General features: G+C 37.4%; 1 protein-coding gene across 1 annotated transcript in view; it reads right to left on the bottom strand.

Annotated features, from left to right (window-relative positions):
• LOC140335727 (voltage-gated delayed rectifier potassium channel KCNH8-like) overlaps nucleotides 1-19,512 on the bottom strand; it is a 242,983-nt gene that overhangs the window by 140,396 nt on the left and 83,075 nt on the right. The window contains exon 2 of the mRNA XM_072418627.1: nucleotides 7,068-7,301. Coding sequence (XP_072274728.1) covers nucleotides 7,068-7,301 — 234 coding nt within the window. The remainder of the gene's footprint in view (nucleotides 1-7,067; nucleotides 7,302-19,512) is intronic.

Raw genomic sequence — 19,512 nt, 5'->3', positions numbered from 1 at the left:
ATGGACTTTTTAAATACCACCACTTCCCTTTGCACTGACATTTGTGGAGTAGTTATTGATGATTCACTTATGAAAAAAAAATCACCCAAGTTGGTATTAACAGGATTGATTCAGCTTTTTCTTGCAGAATTCCTCCTACTTATTATATTACATTCACCGGGCAGATCTTGTTAGGTTGTAACCTACCAGGGTACATCTTGATATTACATGACATGGGTACAGTATAGGAAGCCTTCGCTGCCCGACCAATTACCTCCCTCCAACTGCCCCTTCCAAAGAATGACACTTACACCATTTGCGTTGGAGAAAATTGGCCACAGCAGCCCCTTTATTAACACCAAGTTTCTTTATTAACAAAAAACATAATATCGTATATCTCTTAAAACATAGGTCCATGAAAATCACCAATCCTCCTACATCATCTTGCTGTCTCCAATCCACCGCCAGGCCCCCAGACGCCCATACACCGCCTCGGGGACAGTTAGCGGATCTCCTTCCACAACTTAGCCTCCACAACAACCAAGTGTCATGCAAGGCCCACCTTACTGTCGGAACCCCAAACCATTCCTTTGTGCCCCCATCTCTATTATATTTTCCGATACCCCGCCTTTCACTTTCATGGGCCCAAAACCAAATTATGCCTAAACAGCTGCTATGACAATAACCTCCCCCCTCGTCTAAACCACAGGGAGGGAGGGTGGGATCGCTCAGTCCCTGTTAAGATTTTTCTAAAATGCAGCCCCCTCCCCTGGGACCACTCTATTTAACTCCTAACCATCTCCCTCCTCCCTTCCTTAACCTCCAATCCTCAATCCCCTTTTTCCCGCACTTTATCTATATTTTAATAATATTTTTTTTTTATTTAAACTTTTTACCCAGGCTCCTCAGCCTTCTTAACTTCCCCTGTCATGAGGCCCTACGCCCAGCTCTGCTTCAGGCCTGCTGAAGCAGTCATTTTTCACCTTGATTCTTTGTAGAAATATTTTTGGGAAATGAATCTAATTAATTGCTGACATTTGTTTTCCATAGACTAGGATACAAGACTAGTTGGTTAAATATTATTATTTGCAGTTTACAAAAATGTGAAAAAAACTATGGAATTGCTAAACCTGTAGAAAAAAAAAATCAAATAAAAAAATAAGCATTTTTAAATACTTCTTCAAAATATTTCTTCAAAGTGGGGAAATGTTGGGGGAATATTGTGTTGAAAATTTTGATAAATACAGTCAATTGAATGCATTGGTATGCTGGTGACATGATAATAAAAAAGTATAAGGGGGTCTATATAAATGCAACTTTTCTTTGACCAATTTGGCTTGTTTAAATCATTGATACCTAAGAAAAATACATTTCCAATTCCCTATCTATTAACTTTAAATCATTTTTAATGTGAATCTAAAGTTTCATCATCATATCAAAACTGGGAAAGTCAATATGACTGGCTCCTCCAGATCTCTACATGTCAACTCCGCTTTGCACCTTAGCAATACATGTGACCACAATCCAGTCAATGGAATTTACATTGTTCTCCCTGAATAAACCGCTGCTGTACTGTGCAGAGAATAATGTTGTAGTCTGAACCCTGTAACTTATATTTGTGTAATACATATATATGTAAAGATAGAGATACATACACACAATATACTTTCTGTTGCCTGTTACTAACGGTAATTGTAAAAATAAAGGAATTCAGAAACTCCTACTTGTATAGTAATTTATTAAATACTGAAATGTATCACAGTATTAGAAACAAAATCTAATTTGTCATTTATCCGCTATACAGTCATTGCCTATTTGCAGCTTTTATACATTTTGCATTTTATTGTTATGCTCCTATTTACTGTAATTTGCATCCAGCAGAGTTGTTTGCACAGCTTTTTAAAATAAGGTAAGGTCTTACTTACTTGGAAAAAGTGCATTCAGAAAAAAATTATTTGACTGGACTCCCCAACTTTTATTAATAGAAAACTTATAGTTGCAGGGGCATTACCTTATACGTCTCTATGACTGCACAACATGGTATGAGCCATTCTTATTTCACCAAGCTATGAATTAATGTGCTATGTACCATTACGGTAGTGATTCTCATCCATTTACCTGTTTTTATAGCTCTCATTAGCTGAAAATACCAGTTGTAATGACAAATACACATACTTATAAGGTTAGTGAATTGTGCCTATTTATTGTTGCTCATGACAAGAAACAACCATAGTGCTGAGATTACAAATGGTATTTCTACATTCCTGTATTTTGAAAGCTGATGAAGGGCCCCGCTCAAGCTGTTACTGTCAGCTGTGGAGATCCACTGTCTGTGCTGTCTAATATTCTTCCCTGTGTTGGAACAGAGACAAATTGTGTTGCACAAGTCAGCAAGATGATGTACGGAAAGATAGGTTCAGGGTTATATTATTTTCTAGCAACAGCTGTATGAACAAAGTTACTCTTCTGTATGTACAAAAAATTTACTCTTCACCCTAAACTTATTTTAGCATTGACACATCCTAAACAAAATTAAAAAAAACTGACATGTTTAGTGTATAATAAAATTCTTCTCTATCTCACCCAAGGAGTTAAATATGTCTTAGTATGTTAATAGAGTTAGAATGACCTAATTCTGTCCTCCATGTCCCTTAAGAGTGCCCATTTCTTTCCAATAGGAGTGCCACTTCCTTCCTTTGGAGACAGCCAATACACTACAGCAATGGTGCCCGCATTCACCGGTTTCTGGCAATCCCTTCTTGCTGTCATCAGTGATCATTACTTAGGGGCTTCCGGTCCATTTAGAAAGAAGCCTGCAGCAAACAGCCAACAGAAAGGGTCCAAGCTGCTCAAATGGTGTCATGTGATGTGGGCATTAGATGAGTATAAATGAGGTTTTCAATTGTTTGAATTACTTGTCCGGGGTTAGGTAGAAGGGAATGGGAGGGAGGTGTTGGAGGGTAGTTGCTATGATCCCAAAGATAAGGTTTAATTTAAAATGAAAATGCATACAATCACATAAGCATACAACCTACACTACTTCTTTAGAAGCAATTGCAGCCTTGAGTACCTTTTTTGGAAAAGTGCTTTAGCTTCCTCAGGTTGCATGGAGATTGTAACAGCCACACATTCTCTGGTGACCATTGCATGGTTAATAATGTTGTAGAACTGTATCCAGGCTATGAACAATTCAAATATTTAGATATTCTCAATAGGCAGTAAAAGTAAGGTTCCTGTGAATTCACAGTTTGATTAGTTTAGTTCTGTCTATCCTTTGCTCCCATTGTAGGTTTCTTTATTACATTTTGTTTGCCAGCACTATCGTTTTATGGAGCTAATGTCCCATCTGATTATGCTACCCTGTTGTGTCTGCTCATCTTATAATGCTACCTAAGAACACCCTGTGCTGCATCCCTCATATCTCCTAAACCATGTGTTACAGACCAGAGCTTACAGACCGTTATGGGTATTGACATCCTGAATTTAAGCTCTCAAGTCTTTGGTGTGGGGGCACAAGTTAAAAAACAGGAAAAAAAAGGGATTTCTTCTCACTTAGGTGATGTTATGGGTCCATCAGTCCCCAGAAGCCCAAAATTTAGCCCCAGGGGTTCCCACATTGCATGCCTAATTTTGTGCTATCACTGACATCACTGCACTCACCTGTTCCTGTTGGAAATACAATTGGATGCATAGTAAATGTGATACGATAATGAACATTAACAATGACAGGAGCTAAGCCAGGAAGAGTTCTTCCAATCCAGCAAGATGTTAACTGAGGACAGCTGTCCCTAGCTACCCTGTGACTGGCTGAATAAACGTAAACAATGATAACATCCTGTCATCATTGTTTACATTTGTTCAGCCAATCATAGCTGCCCTCAACTAACCCCTTGCAAGTTTGCTTCTACACAATGACAGGAGCAGACCTGTGTTTTTCTGTGACAGTTAATGAGGGAAATCCTTCAACTAGGCTACATATGCCTAACAGGGATTATAACCATTCCTACTCTATCCAAACAGCCCTAAATGCTATACATTTTATATTTAAATCCCCTGTCACTAAAAAAAGATGGATGTTTTATATTTAAATGCCCTGTCACTAAAAAAAGATGGATGTGAAAAATTGTAGAGCTGTCCTTAAAGTACACCAACCAAGTTAAAATATTAAATACATAATAAATATTCTTCTGGGTTTGATAATCCCCAGCCTGTCTAGTGGACACCATTTCATTGTCAGGTCTTCTCAGGGTAGTTACCGCCCTGCGTTGTGGCCAGTGTTATAAACAGTATTTAATTTGGGGATGTTGGGAAGGAATATTTTTTTATCAATGCATTTTCCCTGTGTTCCCTTAGTTGTTGTGGCCAGTGTTATAAACAGTATTTAATTTGGGGATGTTGGGAAGGAATATTTTTTTATCAATGCATTTTCCCTGTGTTCCCTTAGTTATTATAAAGTAACTATAACCAAAGCCAAAGAAAGTAATTAGTCGCAGATCACTACAGCAAAAACTTTTAAATTATTTTGTCACAATGAAATACTATTCTTATCATTCTTCAGTCATGGGACTACAATGCATATTTGAGAAACTTTTTTGCCAGCAGGTTTTCTATTAAATTTAGGATTTGAAGCATATCAGTTAATATGATTACTTTAAAAAATATACAAAACTGATATGCAGTCTGCTATGGCATTAAGGACATGCCATATCCTAGGTAGATTGTGGATTAGTCTTTGCAATTACACATACAGGCTAATATGTCTTTTCAGATATATGTTTTAATGCTAGCATTCTCCATGAACAACTATGGTGCTGCGCCTATTTTTTTTTATGTGTTTAGAATTTGGAAGATGAGTTGTAAGATAAATATTAGTAGAGGTACTTATTCCAATTTTAAACAAATTAATATAACTAAGCCTTAGATGTAAAACTGTACATGCAAAAAAGTTTATTGTCAAGTTACAATGCAGTGAGTTGCAGCCAAAAAAATGTCCATTAAGGCAATAAAATGTCTTTGATGGAATACAACAAATTCTCAACACTGACACTAATCTACACTAAGCTCCCTTTGTTCACAAAATTAAAGCTTTTTAAACTCTGGGTAGCAGTAACTCAATTCAATGATCACACTGCATATACAGTATAACAAATGGCACAAATCACTACAGCTTGTAAAGCAACAAATGGGGCGTATTTCCTGCTGTTTTAACATAGCTAAATAAGACTTAGCAACCTACAGCAGCTCTCTGCATCCTGTGAATACTGTGAGATGGACGGTTCTTTTGGGAAATGAAACGATTGCCAAATTACCTGTCTGGGCCTGTTTCCAAAGCTTTCATGAAGTCCTGCTACCAGTCTAACTTCAGGTTAGTAAAATCATAAGGGAGTTTTTGTACCATGTTATGACTTTTTGTTTCTTTCTGAGGGTGAAAAATTACTTGATACCGGTAGATGGTTTTGCAATAATGACACTACAGTGGTACCTCGGTATAAGTCCTCTTTGGAATAAGTCCAACTTGGTATAAGTCCTGTTTGGACACGAAAAATCTTGCTTGGTATACAACCTTTGCTTGGTATACAACCTTTGTGTTAGAACTTGTATGGGTCAAAATAAGTCACAACACCGCACACTACCCTTATTTACCTGTCTCGAGACAAAGCCACGACTGCCCACGAGTGTCAGTACGCCAGTTGCCACCATTCAGTGAACAACCCGTGCTCTAACTCTCTGTGAATTACATAACATCTCCTCCCTTCTCAGCACCATCCTAGTAGGCACTCAACTCTTCTCAGCAAAGTAAAGTGAGGTCAAATTTTCATTTATTTCATCTAATTGCTTTTGTATTTATGTGTTTTAGTATTAAGCAGTACTTAAATTATTCTTTACAACCCCATCAATGTATAATATGCAGATAACAAAAGGTTTTTTTTTCTTCATGGGAACGGATTAATCAGTTTCCTTTTATTTCTTATGATAAAAATTTGTTTGGTATAAGTCCTGTTTGGTACAAGTCCAAGGATCTGGAACGGATTAAGGACTTAAACCAAGGAGCCACTGTATTTGATGACAATAGAAGCATGGAAAGCAACATGAGAGTTTTGATGCTGCTAGGAGTAACAACTTCAATTCTATCGGTAAGGTCAATACATAAGCAGTGATGATATTTGCATAACTAAATTCAATATTCAATAAGCTCTACTCTAGTGTAAGTGTTCAAAGGATTGGTGGACCCTTAGTCCACATACATGTATCCAGTTCACCATGCCAGACCTAAAAGTCCATGATAATGACACAAATTGGAAATCATGGTCATGAACCTCCTGTTTGTGGTTTATTTTAACAAGTGGGCAAATGGTTTATTGAGCTCTTACAAGCATGTTGGGTCAAAAAACAGATGAGACTGATGCATCACTTTTAAAGGTTCACCTTCATTTTCCTTAGCACTACCCTCACATCCTCCAATTAGGAATGGTGTTCATGGAAAACCATACTTTCATTTCAAGTGCAAGCACACCCTTGTCTTAAAACCGGGCTGGCCCCCACCATACATACTACAACTTGCAAAAGGAAATCTCTGCACTACATTCTGCACACAAGAGTCAGCTGAACACCCCAATCTATTTTCTAATTTTAGGCTGGATGATAGGGAAATTCTGCTTTGCTATGCCCGACAAAATTTTTTACACACAGCTCACTTTTCCTGTAACAAAAGACAATTATGTAACGCAAAGTAAATCATATTTATGTTAGAATTTTCCTTGTGTACAAAACAGTAGACTAGAACAAATTTAAATACAAATACAATTTTGGCTTAATCAAGACATTCTACTGTATCATCGAATTCTTAGGCAATGTTATGTACTTTATGCTACATTATGTACTAATAATGCAAAAATAATTGTGTTGTCTTCTCTGGCCATAATCATAGATATTGGTTTGATGTACAAATAATGAGCAGAACGGATGAGCAATATCCATGGACACAGGCAGAAAGCACAGCATCTCAGTGGAAGTCTCCAGGCACAGTAGTTTATGTATTTATTATCCTGGAGGAAGACGGTAATTGAGATCATGCAGTTATTACTTACCGCTCTTTTTGTAGAGAATCATTTCTGTCTTAAATTCTCTTTTCTCATCCAGGGCTTTCTGAATCTGGACTTTAAGCTGCTCACTGGTCTCCTGGCCATAGAGAAATTTGCAGGCACAGCTCTTTTGCATCACCTCGGCCCGGGCGAAGCCAGTTAAGTCACAGAACCCATCTGAACAATAGACTATGGGGAACAAGTTCAGCACCTGAGCGTTGCCCAACACAAAGTTGCTGTCTAAAATAAAAGAATAACTCAGTCAGTGACATTTTTACAAAAAAATTAACTTGCAACAGACAGATGATATAAAAATTACATTTATTGATGTTATAAGACACATTATCACAGCTGTACCTGACCCCTACAAGGCAAGCAATTGATTCCAGCAAACTCACTCCTTTTACTTGGTAAAAGTCTATACTGGTATTACTTTTGAATGCTTCCAAACTCCCATACAGCTTTGTATGAGTTTTTAAGCATTTATAAGACTAGGTTTTCACAGACTAATTCCCCAGCATTTAAATGCCCACTTTTGAAAAACCCATTCTTTCTAATTAGCCAGTCAACACACTTTTTTTGATGAACTGTAAAGAAAATGCTTCCTGCAGTGTTTAGAAAGTGTTAAACCACTCATCGACCTCTATCAAAAGCCCCTTAACACTTAGAAATGCATATAATTACTTTTTGGCACTTTATTGGCATTTTTGGGGCATTTGTTTTTTTTTTAGTCCCAAACTGCGTACAAAAGGAAATGCCCTTCAAAGGTAATGCATATATCAAACAATGCCATATCCCTAAACAATCAGAGGAAAATATTAGTCCTATTTCTCAGAAGTGGACCCAAAAGGGAAATTACTAGTATACCCATATCAAAAAAATGAAAATTCAATTTTATTTCAAACATGTACGTATAAAAACATAATGTCTACATATACAACATACAATCAATAAAAAGACCATCACATGGCTTTACCTCGCAACTTGTACACATATACAATAAAAAACTCTCATATTTATAATCTCGGCATCCTGACACATTTTACGGCAGCAGCAGCTTCTTCAGGGGATTTGATAACAGAACAACAAGTAAACAAACAGATATCCAAAGCACTACGTTAAACAAAGTAACAAATCAATGTTTTAGACAATAAAAATAATACCTACAGCATTCTAAGCCATCAAAACCAAATAACACCAGATAATTCAGTTGTGAACTGGCCCATTGGAATGAACAGGGAATATTAACATTGGCATTTAAATATGTGTTTAAGAATCTTAAATATCTTTAAATGCTGGGGAAACACTGTAGCCATATTTTCATACAAAAGTTAGAAAAGAATCTAAACAAAACATAAACGGGCACCAAATCACCCATAATGAATGTTTGTGATTCAACTGGTTGAAACTCTATGGCCGATAAAGGTGTCCCATGATGTGCAACGATCACTAACAGCCAATCGCTAACAAGGACTATTGTAGTCCTCACTTTTTCTACTTTCTCTATGGAACAGGCCTGTCTTTACAGCACTTGTTTATACCTTTAGATCTCTAACAATTGTTTGACATGACAGTGATTGAGTGTCTGTATAAGGATTAAGTATAATGAGGTGAAGGTATTTAGCTAGCACAATCCATAAACATTTACACTGACATTTATAACATAGGAAATCAGATAGGGATTAGACCTGTACAATGGCTCAGAAAGTAAAATCAATAAAATGTGTAAGGTACTTAGAAGCAAGATTTTACACAAACATGTTATTTGTTCTCATTAACCAAAGGCTGATTTCACTGCACAATGTAACAGAAGGTATATCTGTCAAAGAATATGGTAAATATACCAAATATGTTAATATTTTACCATTGCTGTATTACCTATACAGTTTTGTCAGTGGCTTTTACTGAAATACTAAGAATGGAAAAGGATCCCAGTTTGTGTCTATTCCCTCAAAAGCTATTACTAACCAATTGGATGCTTCCCTGATGGACAATTTTCTCTGTCCATGTGTTTTCAATGGCAATAATGTATTATCTACCTGGATATGTTTCAATAAATGTCAGTAATAAAAAGAACAGAGAAAGCTGGGGGGTTTTAATGGCAAGATCGAAATGTACTCAAGGTGAATTTAATGAGCATTCACATTTACAAAACATTATAAGATAGGTGCAATAGATTCATAACTCTCATTCAAACTTCATGGGAAATGATAACTCGAATCTATACAGAGAAATTCCTGACAGAATAATATTGAAGGAGATAACATCTTACTACCCAACGCATTTCGCCTTTTGGCTTCTTCAGGGTTCTTTTTAGAAGAACATTAACAGATAATTATCAGGAAGAAATCAGGAGTGATTCCTCAAGGGTCAAATCAACTCAATTCACAGGCTGTTGCACCTAGGGGATCCAGGTGATTCCCTACTTCTTTTCCTCATCCTGCTGTTAAGCATTGGAAAAAATTTGATTTGATCTGTCAGGAATTTCTCCATATAGATTTCAGTTATCACCTCCCATGAAGTATTAATGGGAATAATGAATCTTTTGCACCTATATTATAATGTATTGTAAATTTGTTAATGTGAATGCTCATTGAATTTACCTTGAATACGTTTTGATCTTGCCGTTAAATATTCCCAGCTCTCTCTGTCCTTCTTTTTATCATATACTTCTATATGGGGTTGCCAATCATTTAAAACAATTGAAAGAAGAGATAGCTATCTTTGTTATAAAAATGAATTAATGTCAGTAAATGTCACTGCTTATAACTAGACCCCAAAACTGGGTGGATATGCAACATGAACACTTTTAGGAGATTGCGAAAGGTAAACTGTTTGTATACTATACCCAATTTATGTGTGTGTGTTTTTGGAGTAGAGAAAAAACCTGTATCAGCTTACGTGTGTGTTCCATTGGGGAGATTTCACTCAACTTTGTAAGTCACATACACACATGCAATCCTTGTCGTTGGAAAGGATCTTTCACAATAAGAACCGCACGATGCATGAACGAGTGCTGTAGATACAGCACCGTTCTGCTCTATGGAGAGGGAAGGGGGAGAGCGACGGAGCGGCACCCTTCTGTGCGCTCTTCCCCTTCCCTTGCATTAGGATCGCTCGTCGTTCATGGATCTGCCAGGACGGATCCATGGACGATGAACGGTGCGGGCTGTACACGCGCCAGATTCTTGCCTGATATCCGGCCGAAGCCGATTGTCGGGCGAGAAAAATTTGACATGTGTACGTAGCTTTATTATAGTGTAGCCCTATTCTGACCCAGTCTGCAGGCTACTGATGTGTTGTGGCACAACCTATGTGGAAGAACAGGAGCAGAGCCCTTACTTTATCTGTGGAAACAGGATGAAATCTCCCGTAAGCGCAGTGCCTCCACTCAATGGGGTCATATGAAATCCAGTGTAACATCAAACTTTGCAATCTTCAAACAGCAGCAGTGTAAACATGGTAAAGTCCTTTAAGTATGTCTCAGTGAGAGGATTGTGCCATAATTTACAGTCTGAAGTTATACTTTCTCTTCACATGCAACATAATCTGAGTCTATCACTCTCCAGACCATGTCCTTCTCCAGGATTTACCCAAGAATCCCTGCCCCAGGCTAGGTCAGTACTGATGACCTCATCCTAAAAGTGCCGAGGGCACAGCAGCCATCTTGGAACATGGCAAAACACACACTGCAGTAATTATCATAGAATACATTAATGCATAAATAGGCAGTGAAATTACTACATTGCTACAATAGAAATAGAACTAAACATAAGGGGATATCTCAAAAAAATAACCTCACTCCTAGACCTATGTCACCATTGTTTTCCTTTAAAAAATGTCCCCGAACAATCAATACTCTATCCAAAAATAATTTTAAAACATTCGGGCATACGCACATTTTGCATTTCAAAAGGAATGTGTTTTAATCATTAGTTTCTGGGCTATCAGTGCGGAAATTACAGGAATACACAGCAGTCAAAAAAGCAATGAATCACAGCAAAGAAAGCTATGCATAGCTGATGATACAAAAATCATACAGCTTTTTTCACCAAGTTCACCACCTACAGCAACGTTTTGAAGAAGAGGCAATTACAAATTTATACTACCTATATTTTAGGCATTATGTTGGCAGTCATTGACAAATAAAATCACAGCTTTATTCAGCTTTGTGAAATTGAACCTGTTACAACCTGTTTAAGATGTACCCTCATAAGCATAAGCTAGATACCCATCCCTGTATACAGGTAAACAGGAGCAAAAGCAATATGTCCCAATAAAATATTTAGTATTAACACACTATTGCAAGGTTTAGCTTTATGACCTATTTCAATTACCTGATATTCCCAGAGTTTTAGATGCTGGTATCCTATACTATTTTTAGGATATAGATGTAAAGAGGAGATCAGACATGGGAATAAACAAGGATCTAAGGCAAAGAAAATAAAATACTCTGGTGGATTTTATACTAGTGATCATACTATGAAACACTGGTAAGTCTGGATGAAAGTTTTACAAACAGCATAAAGTCCATCTACATTTGTATTCATGATGGAACTAAATATGAAGGCATTCCAGAGATCAGAAGAGGCTACAATACATTAAACAAAATTAAAAGCTTTTTCTTGTTTCAGAAGTGGTAGAAAGTCTGAACCACGTTAATGTTAATGTAGTTTGAAGTGCATCATATTTTAAACTGGCTCAGTATGACAATGAAGGCCTTTGCATGAAGTGTATCCACAAAATGCCTTGATATATAATCCTTTTTGGTTCATGGATAAAAGTGGCTGAGTATATCAATCTGTTTATTATTCAGAATCTATTGAACAATAGTGTGCATACAAACACTTATTGCAAAGGTGCACAATTCTATTTGAAAATAGCTAAAAGCTCTGCTTCAAAATGCTAATTAGCTACAGCTATAGGATTTTATTTGGCTTTCATTTTCAATTAATTTTAAAAAGGAATCGTGATTTGCACAAAGCTGATGGAGATAGTTTCTGACAATAGGCAAAATGTGAACACTGTTAAAGTGTATATCAGGGTAAATTAAATGAAAACAATAAATAGCACAGATTTTTATTCCTTAAATTTTGCTACATGTTCAAAAAAAATGTTGATTTGCCAAAACCTCATTGTGCATAGACCTTCCTTTTTGGGCTGTCAACAGACTATTTTTGCTGCACTGAAATTGTCAATAGTGTTGTCAGCCTTGCTTTTGCAGGAATATGAAACTCCACCTAACCCTGTGACATCTTGTCCGCTCCACATGTATTCATTGATTTCTTTTCCAGCAAACTAATTCTGCTGCCTTGACTACTAAAAGTCTGTCCATACAGTGGGCCTGATTTATTAAAAGCTGGAGAGGCTACACTTTCATCAGTGAATCTGGATGATCCAGCAAACCTGAAATAGATTTCTTCATTCTGTTTACTAGCAAATGTTTAAAAACATGGACAAGATCCATTCCAGGTTTGCTGGATCACCCAGCTTCACATGTAAGTGTATCCTCTCCAGCCCTGGAGAGCTTCAATAAGGCCCACTGTGTGTGGGAAAAAGACTTTTGGTGGATGAAGTTCTGGGGTTGTGCCTGTGCGAACTGATCCGTTAATAGCCATTTATTCATACATTTTTACAAGTCTTTGGATGGAACAATAAAAGTTGTTTCTTCTTACAGGAACAAAAAAAAACAATGTTGCTAGGACATGATCTAAACAGGTAAGGGAAGTTTTAGGGTAAAGGTTGACTGTTGCCTGGACATACCCCTTAAAGGAATCTTCTGCCTAATCTACATGTTTACTCCTGCCTTGTACCACTACATTACAACAGAAGACTGTACAGAAGAAGCACAAACAAGCAGGCCAGCATAAACCCAGCTCTGACTTTAAAGAATTTGAGTAGTTCTGTGTATGGTTCATTGCTGACAGGAAAGGCCATTTTTCTGCATCAACACCAGTTTTTCTTATTGCCCAAGTGACCAATTAGAGTCTTATTTTATATTTGTGCAGTGCTACTTCCATCCGAATGGATAAAGGATTTATGATTCAAAATATAATATCCTAATAAACTGTTTTCACATAATATAACAATGCCTCTCTGTGCACATTGATTACTCCCTGTGTCCAATAAAACCTTATACAGCTTTTAGGGGCTTTTTTAGCCTATTACAAACATTTAGAACAGAAAAATGTTCTCAACTTTCTTATCTTCTACTTTTAAAAACTTGATGGCCACTTTTTTAAAGGCTTTTTTTTTAACATGAGAACAGATTTTGTTCCCTGGCGACTAAACTTCTAAAGGTAGAGGATTGAGGTACTATATAACTTCTAAAGTGCCAATCAAAATCTCCATTCACTTGAATAGAATAAATGTTCTCTACTTTTTTTGAAATGCTAAACAGTGTTTGAGAAGAAACCACTGATCCTCATTGTGATCTGAGGTGTTCTTCTCCTTCAAAAACTTTTTGCAGCTTTGTAATTGCGATGAAAGGGGAATGCAAAAAGAAAAAACATTTTTATGTAGTAAACAGAACTGATGTTAGGAATAGACCATTATTTTTTTCTGGTGAACAACCTGTTTGCCCCTTTATATGCAGGCCCTTTAGAGTGTCTTTAAACTGTCTCAAAACAAACTTTTGACTGGCTGTCTTGCTGACAAATAGTTATGTTTTCAGAAGTGAATAAAAATGTTTTCAGTAGAGGACGTCTGACTTTTCAGATTGGGATATCGATTTCAGGTCTGTGATCCAAAATGTACTGATGTAGTTTGCAACAGCCTCTACATTTCTTATAACAGGTTTACTGTAAAGCCCAGCTACAGCCAACAATTCTAGAGTTAGGACTAAGTGACAAGGGTAAACCCCCTGGTCCCTTGACCCATCCCCACAATGGTTGTCCGGAGGTTTCTTCCATTGGGTCCCGCGTCGTCCTGGTATCCGTCTTGGGCCCAGAGCAGAGGGAGCGCCAGGCACTGCCAACTTCTTCTGGGTTTATCTTCCTTCGTCACCCGATCTCGCACTGTGCGGGTGTGAAATTGGGTGATGTAGATCAGGAAAAAACTTGCCGATCTTAACTGCGCATGCGTGAGATCTGCAATTTTTTTTACCTATTAATGAAAGGGCTCCTTCTCTGCATGCCTGAAATGCTTTAGCATGCGCAGAAGGAGCAGCCAAGAGCCTTCTGGGATGCGTGATGAAGGTATACCGGGAGGCTCTGCGCTCCCATATGTTCTCAATCGCCTAGGCGATTTAAGTAGGCGAATTAAGGGAGCGGAGCTGCACCCCTTTTAAAAAAAAAACACAAACTAACATAATTTTTACTTTAAATAAAAGGGTTGCCTACCCTTTTATGTAAAGTTACATTTCTGAGTTTAGGCACGCCTTAATAAGCCCATATGAACTTATTGGGTCATCACTGCTATTGACAGAGTTAAGGTTTCCCTGTCTCCCGGTACCTCTACAAGTTTTATGCAGTGAGGCATTACCTCTGTGCATGCATGCAAGTAACAATATTCTATTCCTAAATAAACCTCAGTACTTAAATCTCTGAAATGTCTTCTGAGTTTGTAAATTTATCTTTGAGCTCTTCCATAATATTTCCAAGTCCCTACAGCAGCTGGTAACTTGAAATCGCATTATCAATATACCATTCTTTTATACATCCCTGGTGTTCATAAGAAGTTCCAAAGCTGGAAAATTAGAGGACATTGCCCTACTGTTGGCGCCTACATCAATGGAAAAATCATATATGACCGCAATACATTCCCAGTTCTTATAGAAATATAGAAGTGGGTTCACAATGTTCTACATGACTATATGAACCTATAAACCAAAGATTAAGAATTGATTGGAAACAGCAGGTAGAAAGGTAGTAAAGCAGGAACATGACACGTATCGCTGTTACTGAACAACAGCAATCACTCAGAATATGGTCCTCATGCAATTCTGCTACTTTGGCTAGAACGGCTATCATTTCAGAAACAATTTCCTGAGCTGATGGTTACAATGATTTATACATTATATTCTGCTCTAGCTAGGTTGTCCTGCTAAATGTAAACTTCACATTTCAAGTGTATTTAAAGAGGCACACTGCGTTACATGGGTCCTAACATTGCCTCTCTTTACAATTCATGTATTATGCGTACTGATATCACCTTCAGTAAATCCAATTTTGGATTTTCAGCAGAGCTAAAAGCAGGACCAGCATATTTTCCTTACATTGGGGTCAGGGGGTTAGGTAGATTTAGCAAAGGTAATAAAGTTACTTACTAAGTTCTTTTAAGCAATACATGTTAAACGTGTGTTAAAGTTCACTTTAACACATGCCTCCTGTTTCAGATTTGACAGATCCTCCCCTGTCTCTGTGTACACCAGTGTTTCTCTGCCCTAATAATATGGGGGAAAACCTTGAAATAACTTTTAGTTCTTAAGGGAATCCCTTCTTTTTTTACTATCTCCACAGCTCACAGTAAATTAGTTGGTGGTCAGTAGAAATAATGAGCAATACATTGCTGGCCATTGGAAAAAAATGTCACCCCTCAGATGGACAAAAAGATAACTGGTGTTTCTTAAACTTACCCGAGAGGGCCCAAGGAACCCCTAGAAACCTCTAGAGTAGTGGTCTCCAAATGTTTGCAGCTCATGGACCACTAAATCTACAGACTCCGGACCACGCATGCGTGGGGAGTCGTGCGTCACTCAAAAGGGAAGAAACTTTCCCAGAGTGACATCATGATTCCAAAACCTGCCCACCACCCCACAAGAGACACAATCCGCCCACCGCCCTGAGCCTGCGAAGCATGCGGGAGCTCTGGCCAGCATGGTCCGTGGCTCTGGCCAGTGGCCCCCCCCCCCCCAAGCAAGGTCCTTCTCCTGGCCCTGCTGGGGGGTGCACCGGCCAGAGCTGTGGACCATGTCTTCCGTATGAGTCAGGGGGTTGTAGATCCCAGCTCTAGATGAACCCTGCTTGAGAAACACTACTCTAGACACAATCATTGTGTGGCACTATTATTCCCACTATTACCCCTTTGTATATGTATATATTGTTCTCTGTCGGTAAAGGCTTGGAGTTGGCTTGCAATACTGCCCAGCCAGCCTGTGTACCACTGTGCAAGAGATATATTATATTATTTTAAACTTAACTACATTAAATGGCATTTTTTTATTTGCATGAAGTTCAAAATGTTTAAATAACTTAATATTTCTAATATATATTAAAAAACATATACTCTACAATATATATAATCTTAATATTTTCATAACATTTTGGAAAAAGTTTGCAAAAACACGTTTTTGTTTGGATGAATCCTAAAATTTCTATATCTTTTAAAATACTGGATATATTCACTAGAACTCATCAGGAAGCAGACTTTGTGGATGCGTAGTCATAACCAGCAAGCCAGATGAAAATCGTTTACAGTAGATGGAAAATGATACACAGAAAAAAAAACTAGGCATTCTTTGAGTATACTTCAGCTTATTGATGCCCTTCCTTGGACAGAACATGGTGACCTGAAGTATGTATTTAGCACAGAATCTCTAATCTCCAATCCCTAATGAGATCATGTAGTAGAGATATGTTTGCAGATGTCACCATGACCAAAGGAAATATACTTCCAAATATGCTACCATACATAGAACCCTATTAAATCCAAATACACAACCAACAGTAAGAAAACAATCTAGCCAGAAAAGAAAAACACATGTTTAGCCAGTTGTAATGGTTGTATTTATGTCCCACATGAAATATGATTACATAGTTTAAAAGGAAAAAAGTTTTGGGCAAATCTGATATATTCATATTTTCTTTCCTGTTTTACTATAGAACTACATTTTTATTTGTATCCAAAAATAGAACTGCATTATATAAAGTATAGGTATGTTAGTAAATTGGAATATATCCAATATATAATATTGGAAATTTATTGGAATATTATGTGGTCCCTTAAGCAGTTTAAATGACAGTAAATTGGTACTGCTTTCATTCTGAAATATTATAATTTGCACTTGAATATTACTTCATTAGCCATTATTACATTAAATCTTAGGAGGGGGGCAGTTCTAACAAATGGAATTAAAGCCACAGTGTAGAGTAGGCTTTTCCCCTCTGTTTACACTTATAGGGCACGGCTTCTACAGGTCAGGTGCCCTTTAGGGTTGTTTGGTGCAAGATGAAACTACAAAACAGTATTTTCCTCTATGCGACATGGCTACTTTACCCAAATGGTTAACGTTCCTATTATCTAAGGCTGCAAGGTTTCCCTAGGCCATTTACACCTTCTGGTGTATTTCAGCACTCTCAGTGATCTTCTGGCTCCCACCATGTCTGCAAAATGGAAATTTCATCTTCTTTTTTGTACCTGCCATTACAGGCATCCTACATTTACATACAGACCTGTTTTAAGTAAATGTAAAGTATTTGTATACAGTATGTTTTTTTCTGTTTTCTTTTTAATTAACCTAGCTTTCCAGAGGTTGACATACAGTCAATGATATGAAACAGACCTAAATATTAGAGATATGACATATTACATCCTGCAGTGTAAATCACAGAAAAGTGTTGCACCCCCTCCCTCCCAATTGGATAAGTCAGTTATACAAGAGTTTTCAATAACTATGCACTCAGTGCTGGGGTTTCTTATTAGAAATCTCAGAATGGTTTCCTTGACAAGTAAGTGTCCAGGAGATACTATGTGTTACATGTTTATTTTTCAATCAAAAAAATATATTACAAAAAAAGATAAAATTATATATAAAATCGGTATGTACGTTTTAATACAGTTTTTAGTTTACTTAAAAACTGTTCTATGAACACAAACACATGAATATACAGGATGTAGGATCTGCTGTACTATTTCTATGAAACCCTCTTCTCATATCCCTATGACATGTGAAAGTTTACCAAAAATCCAGCAAAATCTGATATTAAACCAGCAGTTGCCAACCAGTGGTCCGTGGCTCTGGCCAGTGCGCCCCCAGTGGGGTCAGGAGAAGGACCCCACTGAAGGGGTGCACCAGCTCAGTGTCTTTGGACAAAACTCGCCCACTCTCCCATTGCAGGCTCAGACCTGCGATGGGAGAGTAGTCGGGTTCTGGCATCATGATGTCACTCCGGGGGAAGTTTCTTCCCCTTTAAGTGACACATGGCTCCCCGCGCATGCGCGGTCTGAAGTCCGTGCATTTAGTGGTTTTAATTAAGATTGAACCTAAATTATTAAAACTTATTACACCTATATTTCGGTGGCCATCATTCACTACAACTAGATTTAAATCTACATTAAAAATGAACGTATAAGTAATCTCAAGGTGGCAATCATGTCTGCCAAATAAAATAATGAGCTTGTAAGCCTTTTGGGGTGGATGAATGTTTACCACTTCTCTGAAAGTTATTTATGCAGAACAGGAATCAGTACAAGTAGCGATCATGCTGCCTAACCCTTTTCCAGTAGGAGCAACGTGAGACTGTATGAGCACAGTTGTCTTTCTGTCCTCCAATGATGTGTTCAGTGCACAACTGAGCTGGTTGGTGGGGGACCTGCACAAGGCAGCACAGCATGAAGCAAATAGCTGATATGTGCATTGAAGCCTTGGGACTGATTGAAGCACATATGGAAAGTATAAGAAATTACCAGTTTTGCCACTTGTGAATGAACCTCCCTGCATAACAATATATTTAAATTCAACTTGCATAGTTCATAATGTCAAGTGAGATAATTACTTTAAAACATGTATCTTTATGTTTTACGTCTAACTTTCATTTCAGTATGATTGTAGCTGTACCCATAGAAAATAATGACAATAAAGACAATCAGCTTTTGTTTAATTACTATGGAAAGGAGGATTGTTGCTGAACAGTGCCTTAAAAGTGATTGATGTACATTGATATATTCCTTCCTAGATGTCTTCTTCCCATTCTTACTACAACACAGAAATAAAGTGATGTGCAAAATGCAGCCAGAAATATTTTAAAGGCTCCATAAGGTTGAAAGTATTTGTTATGAGTTATCACCCTCTGTACACCTCCATTGCCTTTTGTGTTGTTAATAACCAATTTGATATGCAGGTGTACTTAAACTGACTGCTTACAATGGTAAAGTTGCTTCAGCAAAGGAGAGGCCCACAGAACAGAACCAGATATTGGAAGGAACATTAATTTTCTACAATAAAAAAAAATCAACTAAAAATTAAGATGAGTAATTATTAGTCTAGAGATTATAGCAAACAACTAGATTATACAATCTCCTAAAGTTTACCCTTTTAATTTATGACATTTTGCCATTGTGTCCCATGAGGGAGATTTTCCAATGTGAGGCAATGTATAGATACAAGTGTTCCCATTGGAATATTTCCCTTCTATTCCAGTTCACATTGGTAATCGGGATAATAAGAGAAACTATATCTGTCTAATAAGGTCACAGCCTGCAATAAAAACATGATATCCCCTCACTACTCTAA

Source organism: Pyxicephalus adspersus, chromosome 7 (assembly GCF_032062135.1).
Source record: "Pyxicephalus adspersus chromosome 7, UCB_Pads_2.0, whole genome shotgun sequence".
Lineage (NCBI taxonomy): Eukaryota > Metazoa > Chordata > Amphibia > Anura > Pyxicephalidae > Pyxicephalus > Pyxicephalus adspersus.
Note: the sequence above shows the minus strand (reverse complement) of the source record. Positions and strands in the feature narration are given on the sequence as shown.